The sequence below is a fragment of the Bidens hawaiensis genome, unplaced genomic scaffold, assembly GCF_021521415.1.
Source record: "Bidens hawaiensis isolate Kalapana, Puna unplaced genomic scaffold, B.hawaiensis_p1.1 tig00034635_1, whole genome shotgun sequence".
Lineage (NCBI taxonomy): Eukaryota > Viridiplantae > Streptophyta > Magnoliopsida > Asterales > Asteraceae > Bidens > Bidens hawaiensis.
In genome coordinates this window covers 43,841-53,583 of record NW_027495992.1, presented here as the reverse complement: position 1 = coordinate 53,583, position 9,743 = coordinate 43,841, and the positions used below count along the sequence as shown (strand labels likewise).

The 9,743-nt window shown below is 37.0% G+C and overlaps 1 protein-coding gene across 1 annotated transcript; it reads right to left on the bottom strand.

Annotated features, from left to right (window-relative positions):
* Positions 1–4,863: 4,863 nt before the first annotated feature.
* Positions 4,864–9,228, bottom strand: LOC143586378 (AT-hook motif nuclear-localized protein 10-like). The gene is made up of 5 exons (XM_077067937.1): positions 8,733–9,228; positions 8,601–8,653; positions 6,914–7,045; positions 5,576–5,734; positions 4,864–5,485 (listed from the first exon to the last, which is right to left on the bottom strand). Exons 1-5 carry the CDS (start codon positions 9,208–9,210, stop codon positions 5,168–5,170), a joined length of 1,140 nt encoding a protein of 379 aa, XP_076924052.1. The 5' UTR covers positions 9,211–9,228; the 3' UTR covers positions 4,864–5,167.
* Positions 9,229–9,743: the final 515 nt, after the last annotated feature.

The following is a 9,743-nucleotide window of genomic DNA, read 5'->3' as shown; positions in this document are numbered from 1 at the left end:
TACTTTTTGTACGGTTGAGTGACTCTCATCTTTGGACTTTGAGAAGATCCGTTGTAAGTATTGGGGTGAGAATCGACACAATTGTAGACAGAGGTTCCAATATGTCATCGCCTTTAATCGGAGTGGCATTGCATCCAGTCGGAAGAGTCGGACTCAGGTTCCACCTTGATTTGTTTATTGTCTAAAAATGCATAAGACGGATGGTGGTTGGATGGGTGATACATCGGAATGTCAGACGGGTGATACGTCGCAATGTGGTACGAATAATACTACGGGGTGCTTGACGGATGGTAACTTGAGGTTCTTGGAGGATCGTACCTTTGCATTGGTGGATCGCCGAATAAGTTGATTGGTAGTTGTTCAGTGCCGGGAAAGTAAACCGGTGTGGGTCGTTTAATTGGGTGATCTTGGTTGAAGAAATCTTCATAATAGTCTTCACTCATGTTGTCCTTGGGAATTGGTTCGGGACATCCAGCTCTTCTTGTGTCACGCATGAAACCGTCGATTATTTTCTTGAAAGACATTTAAGGGTGGTTTAGATTGAGGAGGGAACTGTGACATCTGACCCGATCCGACCCGACCCAGGTACCCGTTTCTCTGACCCGATCTCTTTCCTTTATGATTTAATATTTATACTTATACTTTACTTTTAATAATAATATATATTTTCCTTCCCGCCTCTTTCTCTCTCTTTCTTTCCGCCGTCCCGTCCCTCTCCTTCTCTCTTTCCGCCTTCTTTTCCCTCTTGTCGCCGTCCCGCCCTTACGCCTTGTTTCCCTCTTTTTCTTCTAACTCTTTGCTTGTCCTTTGTTCCTTCCCGCCTAAGGTTGTCTGCGCAGCTCCACGCGCCAGACCCCTTACAAGGAATCCTGCGTGAAGACCACCTGTATAGCGATTCGCGAGACGAACTCTTCTCGCAGCGCGCTAAGAATTGTAATTCTTCTCGCAACGCGCTAAGAACGGTAGTTCTTCCCGCGACGCGCTAAGGATTTGTAGTTCTTCTCGCAGCGCGCTAAGAATCGTAGTTCATCCCTCGACGCGCGAAGAATTATAGTTCTTCCCGCGGCGCGCTAGGAATTTTAGTTCCTCCCGCGGCGCGCTAAGAAATGTGATTCTTCCCGCGGCGCGCTTAGAAATGTAGTTCTTTCCGCGACGCGTTAAGGTTGGTTCTGTCTGCCTTCGCGCTCGCGCTCTCTTGACCTTCTGTGTCTGCCTTCGCGCTCGAGCTTTCTCGCGCTAAACCCTTTGAGTTTTCTTCTGTTTAATCTAGCCGTTGCTTTTGTGTTGTCTTATCTTTTGTGCTGTTGACCTAATCTGCTTTATGTCTGAAAAGTTACTTTCGGCGCAGCACGCGCACCAACCCCATTGGTTGGCAGAAAAAGTGACTGACATAATCTTTTGAGATCTGCTTTTGCCATGCTTGACCAGTACCTTTTTCTGAACCGCCCATGCCTTTTTACTGTTCCCTGTCAGCCTTTTTCTCTTTTCCCTGCTGCCATATCTTTTGATATCTTTTGCTTTTGGAATCTTTTACTTTTTGAGATCTTTTCCCCTTTTTCTAGGGATTGTGTTCCCTAGGGTTTCTCTATAAATAATAGTATTATTTTTCCTAACACTACACACACAAACACTTAATCTCTCATGTTTTCCTTGCTCTCTGCCGCCTCCCTCTCTGCCTCCGTCTTCCTCCCTGTTCTGTCCTGCTTTTCCGGTAATATATATATTATATATAATAATTTAATTATGCTAACTTATATCAAGACTTAAAACAGATCGTTAAAACAATAATCTTTAATTATAGGTTAACTTGTGCTTGTTTAAAGTTGGTTCTTGCTTTATCTTACACCGCATCGTTTATACAGTGAGTAATCTCGTACCTAATCCCTTTTTGCTTTTAATGTTTTGGGATGTTCATGTGTTCATACAAACTTAGAGTCTTAAACTTGTTTATGAGCTTTAGTCGCGCAGTATCCCATGTGTTGAGGACGTTTACTTGGCTGTTTATTTGTATGTGTGTATCATTAACCGCTTTGTTCGGCCTATTCCGCAGTTTTCATGGATCCATTAGATGAACACGGGAGACCTATCGTTTACGTTTTTCTTTGTTTACACTTGCACAGATGTTTTCTCGTTTTTGTGCTCAATTGGGAGCACGGATTGAACTATGAACTATGAGCTATGATCTATCTAGGCTTGATCACAATCTGATTGCACCCTTGTTAAACACCAGACATACACGTGTTGCGCGCAGATTTATTGTTATCTATGTATTGTATTAAACTTGATTTCTCACCAACACGCAAGTGTTTGACGTTTATTTTAACACATGTTCAGGTTTGCAGTAGCTGTTCTGGAGCTTGTGGACACATAGGAAGTTTTCTTTATTTTGGACCTAGATTAAAATGTATCAAGACAAGTTTTTGCTGTTCGAATATTATGATTATAATATATTGATTTATGATGTTTTATGTTATCTGTGTTTACTCTGCGCGTGCGCGAATGAATGTATTTATTAAATATTGACACCCAATAGTGTCACGAGTAATGAAACAATATGTGGCGCCCCGATGTATAATCCGCCTTTGGTCGGGGTGTTACAGGAACCGCTACCATCAGTATACACATGATTACCCTCTCTCGGACGTAACTTAGGTCCGGCCCATCGTGGTGGAGGCATATAACCAGGTGTGGCGCGGTTTCCCACCGTCTAAACACATATGTAAGGATCCAAACAAACGTACACGACAGCCTGAGGGCCAACGATTACTTTTGTTTATATTGTTTTAGAGATACGTAATCTCATGTAATCAATTTATTTGACTCGATAATACAAGTTTATAAAAGTTTGGGGCGTATTCACCTTTTAAAGGATCGGCTTCATTTCACTTATCGGTCTTTTTTGAGCTATCTCAGACCTATAGTATGAGTATAACCTTTTGTTATTACCAGATCTTTAATCTGGCTTAGGACCTTTAGTCTCTTTTGTATAATCTTTACCTCGATTATATTTTCTTTATGAACTTTTAGTTCAAAATACTTTTCTTTCTTTTACAAGTTAAACCTTTAGTTTTACTCGTTTATTTTTCTTAAACGAAGAAGAAAAGTATACTTTATTTGTTTGTTTATTTATTATTTAAAAAACTCAAATAATAATAATAATATCAATAACAAAGATATATTTTACATCACATATTTCTTATTTATACTTTTCTTTGTTATACTTTTTTTGTTTATTTTCGAGGTATCGAGTGTACCCTCGACTAGGGTTTAAGTCTTTTAATATTATATTAATATTTTATTCGGGCATTATCCCTATCTTGGTTGGCTTATTATACCCTAGACACTTGAGCAGCACTTCGACGCCTTTACATTTTCTTGAGAATCCTAATCAACACTTTCTTTTACCCAAAACGAGGTTCACTGGTCTTCAATAATCGTCGGCACGCACTTCGAGGCGGGACGTCAGGTCGTATCGGGATGGCACACACTTCAATGCATCATTGTTGGTGTGTGGCATGGATTTCGAGGTAACGTCGGTTTTGGCACGGATTACGAGGATATCAGCACACTTATCGAGGTTGTGAGAGAGTGATATTTTGAGAGAGAGGTGATAACTGAATTTGTGTAATGAGTGAGAGGGCTGGTGACCTCCTTTTATAGGCTGAGTTCAGGACCCATCGCACGCGATGGTCCAAGAGACAGGTCGTCGCGTATCGCGACTAGCCTTGATGAATCACCAAGTAGCTTCGCCACGTGGTGCCAGTGGCTGACGCAGTGCCACGTGGTGCCACGTGGCTGACGCAGTGCCACGTGGGGACACGTGTCTCACTGTCTAACCACGTTATCACGATACGCGATGACGTTGGTTCTTGATGGATGGCGTATCGCGATCAAACGAGAAAACAGAATTTTCTTTTTAGTTCTTGGACTTTAAAAACTTGGCATTTTTAATCCGAAAATTTCACGATGTTACGACAATGGCTTAATGTGGCAAGTCTTTCATGCCATCAGTGTCATGGTAACACATGGTCTTATAGAAGACTTAAGAAATAGCTAGCTTTGTAAAAGCTAATGATGAGTTGGTTAGCTTAGGAATTTTTAATAATCAGCACTAAAGACTTGTGTTTAAACATTTAAAAACCATTTAAATGGTTTGAAACAGAGGTGACCTCATAAATCACACTTCAATTTAAAACTGAAGATTACAAAACTTCTAGATGTGGTTAATTCTGTCAGGTCAAAGGAAGGTTTATTATTCATAAATACTCTACACATGCACGCTTTTTAAAATCATATCTTCACATGTGGATCATAAAACATCTCCATAAAGACTCATTCATGTTTCAAATACATGAAATTTCAGTTTTAAAGACAGATTCTTAATGTTTTCCATTACAGTTGTCAAACCCATTGTCATGGTCCTTTGTTAAGAAATCACAAGATATAGAGCAAACAGAAGATCTTAGGGGACGAAGAAGATGATTACTCGATTCGATTCAATATCGCTTACTGGTTACCAGAAGACATACTTTCTCATAACAAGTTAACAAGTTGCAAGTTCTAAAACAAGATCTATAGGAAAGTGAGTTCATGTCAATTTGGAAAATAAGGTGCACTCTAAACTAGAAGGTATTATGCAGCTTGTATTTTAAGTAGTTTATACATTATGTTCACATATTTTCAGTTTGTTAAAACTTGGATATGCTTGTGTTAGTTATAACATGCTAATTGATCTAAGATTATTATCATTACCACACAATTTATGTCATATTGTTGATTTGGGTTGCACTTATGCCATACCCAATCCGGTTATGAAAACACTGATTTATGCATATGCAATTTGTGGCATACACCTGTGACGAACCGGTAAGAGACTATGAAACATGAATAACAACAAATTGATTCCAGAAGTACATTCAATCTTGATTCCTAAATCCAAAGTTTCATCAAGTTTTTTTTACTAAAAGATAGATCAATATCTTGTACTAACCAACTAACCATGTTCAATCACTGATTCCGAAAGACTAATTAATCCACAAGATAAAATAAAAAATGAATTTTTGAAAAGAAAAAAGATTGTTTCAAGCATAACGCACGTTAGCACCACCGTCACCACCATCATCCTCATGATGTCAGATTTATTGTAGAAAAACATAAATATTTTGAATCAATTGGGGAGCATGTTGATGGTGGATCCAGGCCAGCCCATGTTGGAATACATGGGAAGGTTTTGCATGTGCTGAGGTGGCTGCGGCTGCTGCTGTTGTTGCTGGTGGTGTTGGGTGGCATTGTTATAGGAGCCAGGGATCCTATGAAGAGGGCTGCCCCCACTTTCATCAGATGTTTCGCTTTCAGATGGTGGACTTGCACCGGGAACCGCCCCTCCACTGCCACCAAAACTCAACATGTTTGGCGCTGCAACCGGTGATGGCCCAAGACTAGACTTTGGTTTCTTTGAATCTACAATGAAGCTTCCGACAACAACCTGATACACAAACCATTGTTAATATGCATTCACTCGCATATAATATTTGTACTGAGAGAGAGAGAGAGAGAGAGAGAGAGAGAGAGAAACCTGTACGGGTGCTGCTGCCACCAGCGCCCCAGCAACACCGCCACCCAAAACTCGACCATCTGAGCCAGCAAGAGAAATACTTAATCCACTCGTTTTACTGGTACCATCAATTTCTGAGTGCACAAAGGAGCCTGACAATGATATTATCTCAAAACGGCCCTGAAACGGTTAACTAAAATGGTTGAGCTAAAACGGTTGATAAGGGTCAAACGTGTTAATATTAATCTGAAACAAGAATCGCTTTATTAGGACATTCAAATTAATCTTAACATTAAAATCTTGAAACATGATACTTTATCCGGTTAAGAAAAAGTAAACTAAACTGCTGTGTATGGAGGAGTATAGTTGTAATATGAAAATGCAAAACATATTAAAATACAAAAAATAAAAAAATAATAAATAATAAAAAAATCGATTACATAAAAGGTCTTTTCACATAAATCAATTTAATGATCTGGGCTGGTTATCTTTAATTTGTATACATCCTGGAACTAAAATAAAATACCCAATCATACAAAACCGTAAATATAATTTTAAAAATGCATAGTAAATGTATGTGGGGTTTGGATCAAATACAAATGACTTTTATTGTGAGAGTTGTACAAATAACTAGAGTAATTATGTTAACACTAGAGTAATTATTATTACTTAAACTTTTGAACTAGAGTAATTATTATGACATTATATTATTTTTTATAACATAATTACTCTAGTTCAAAACTGCAATTACTCTAGTTATTTGTATCTTTAGTATGTTAATATTATTTGTACCGGATCCCACCCCAATGTATGTGTTCTTAACTTAACATAAAGAAAACATTATAAGTGAAACATCTTAGTGTGTCAACTTGAAGCGCATAGTTGAAAAAAATCGATATTTAAAACCAGATTATGCATTGCAAAAGAAAGAATTGGTGAAAAAATGTACTGTTTTACACCAACATGTGTAAATATTTGATGCATACAGTCTTTATATAAAACAAAATTATAACTTGAGAGGTTAAACCTCTTTTTTTGGTGTTCAAATGGCCTTAAAACGAAACTTGGTTGCCATTGAAGTATTTAATGACAAGGAGAATAATCATGTGAAAACTACCTTCGTGAAAAAACTAGAAAACTTCATGATACATATATGCATATATGTAGTACTAATATCATATGTGAGTATGGAGTTTTTTGGTTTTCTCATTATCCTCTCCCTTAGTGACATTAACACAAACAAAAGACACTAACTTAAGCAATAATAAGTAAAATATTCTGCATACACATACTCACAAGAACTTAAAATGTAATGCCTTTATAATTGTATAAGTTTACAAAAGGAGCAAAAGTGTAAACCTCATAAGTTACACTGCCACCAGACGATGCGGGTTGGCGAAGTGTGACGTTGCTAATAGCACCATTGGCAGACAAAATACAAACAGTACGAGGTCCTTGCTGTGAAAACGACATCATTGTTGCAGATATATCCTGTTAAAACAATTAATACAAATCAAGAAACTTTTAGTAGGTTCCATATGTAAGATATAATTGTAAGTTTGTAACTTACAGATAATCAAAACAATATTGCATTAAATATGCATCATCAAAACTAAGAGAATATAAAATATCAGAAGAGGAAAAGAAAACCTATAAAAGTGGACAAATGAGCAATACTTATAATAAATACCTCTTTTGTCTCATGAAACTTGACACTACAGGCATATTAAAGAAAGTGGTCGGAGGTCCGGTTACTAATTAAATGCATAGAATACACTTTTCAACATACAGCCATTTAAGAAACGCACAAAAAAAATATGCATATTTTGTCATGATTCTGTTCATAGTTTTTACAAAGCCAGAAATTTTCAAAACTCCTAAACAAGGAGACGAAATATATTAACAGAACCAAATAATAAGCCTCAAAATCATCAAGATCACCTAATATAACAATCTTTCTTTCAAGAAACTGCAATTTAACTGAACCCATTAACAAACCTATTCAATTAACCTTGTGATCGAGCTAATTAGAAGTTCGATCATGCTTATCTACAACTATCATTAATGATTAACTAGATAACTAGAGTTTATCAAAAGCCCTAATGCCTTTCTTTAATTGTAATAAACATGGGCATAGTGATGCAAACTTCAAATCAAGATTGTTACTTTCAATCAAAACTGTTAGTTTCATATCAAGATTGTTAATTTCAAACCAAGATTGTTAATTTCATATCAAGACTGTTACTTTCAAACCAATATTGTTAATTACAAGTCAAGATCATTACTTTCAAACCAAAGACTGTAAACTTAATATCAAGATTGTTACTTTCAATACTTTCAAACCAAGATTGTTACTTTCTAACCTTGTTAATTTCATATCAAGACTGTTACTTTTATTGTTAATTACAAGTCAAGATCATTACTTTCAAATCAAAGACTGTAAACTTAATATCAAGATTGTTACTTTCAATACTTTCAAACCAAGATTGTTACTTTCTAACCAAGACAGCAAGACTGTTAATTTCATATCAAGATTGTTACTTTCTATTTTCTAACCAAGACAGCAAGACTGTTAATTTCATATCAAGATTGCTGACTACAAATCAAGACTGTTACTTTCAAACCAAAGACTGTTAATTTATATCAAGATTGTTACTTTCAAACCAAGATTGTTAATTTCATATCAAGACTGTTACTTTCTAACCAAGATTGTTAATTTCATATCAAGATTGTTACTTTCTAACCAAGATTGTTAATTTCATATCAAGATTTTTACTTTCAAACCAAAGACTGTAAACTTAATATCAAGATTGTTAATTTCTAACCGAGACGTTTAATTTAATATAAAGATTGTTACTTTCAAACCAAGATTGTTAATTACAAATCAAGATTTTTACTTTCAAACCAAAGACTGTTAATTTAATATCAAGATTGTTACTTTCAACCAAAGACAGTTAATTTCATATCAAGATTGTTCATTTCAAATCAAGATTATTAATAAATTTCAACAAAGTTATGTATAATAAAAACTTAAAAAGAGTATTACCTCTCCTGCTTTAACAACAATGACATGAGGAGTAAACCCAACTCCAGCTGAACCTGTCCATCACACAAAACTCAAAATTATTATACTACAACTTTAACATAAAAAAATTAATATTAATAATAATAATAATACCTAAAGCATCCATCTGCTTCTTCCCGGAACCCGGTGGCCTTCCCCTGTGTTTCTTCCCAGCCGAATCCAAATTCGTCGTCCCACCGCTCCCCTCATTCGAATTCTCCAAACTCCCACCTCCAACCGCATTAACCGGGGCCGGAGCCAGCCCAAGCGCAATGCCGCTGCCGCCATCGGGCGACTGCGAATACTTCCTGGGCCTCCCCCGTTTCTTCTTCTGCTCAATGCCGTACCCGCCCGAGCTAAACCCACCCGACCCGTCACCGAACTGATCAGAATTGTTGTTAAACGGAAACCGCGGCAACATCGAATTGTTACTATTATTAATATTATTATTATTATTATTATTAACCATTGCAGGATGATGATCAGTGTTGGGTAGGTGGTAAGAGTTTGGTGGCATCATCATACCCGGTGGTGGCGGCTGCTGGTGGTGGTGGTGTTGTGATGGTGGTGGTAATGATTCACGTGAGTCCATTAAAACGAAAGAAGATGGTTGTTGATGATGAAATGCAGGTGGATCTTTAATGGGTTGAAGTTGAAATCAATTGAATTGGAGGCGATTGATTGATTAAAGGGGGGGTTTAAAGGAAGAAGTGAAAAAGATGGATTATTATTAGGGTTTTAATTTTAAAGATGCAATTTTGGGACATTTATTGACTGCATCTACTAGACTACTACTACTAGTAGTTGTGTTTGTGTTTTGTGTGTTTTGAGGTTTGACACGAGATAGATTTGTTTGTCAAGTTCGAAGCTTCTTTGGGTTGGGTTGGGTTGGGTTGGGTTGGGTTGGGTTGGGTTGGGTCTTATCTACAGCCGTAATCTACCAACTTATTATTGTAGTTATGACTTATGATTTAAGTGTTTTAAAAACCGGTTCGTACCGGCCAGTTGAACCGGTAATATCGGATTTCGCATACTAGGCCGGTATTCTGTGTCTAGTATTTTTGGACGGTTTGCTAGAACATCAAACCGGCGGTTTTTTCTAAATTACCGGTTTAAACCGGTAAA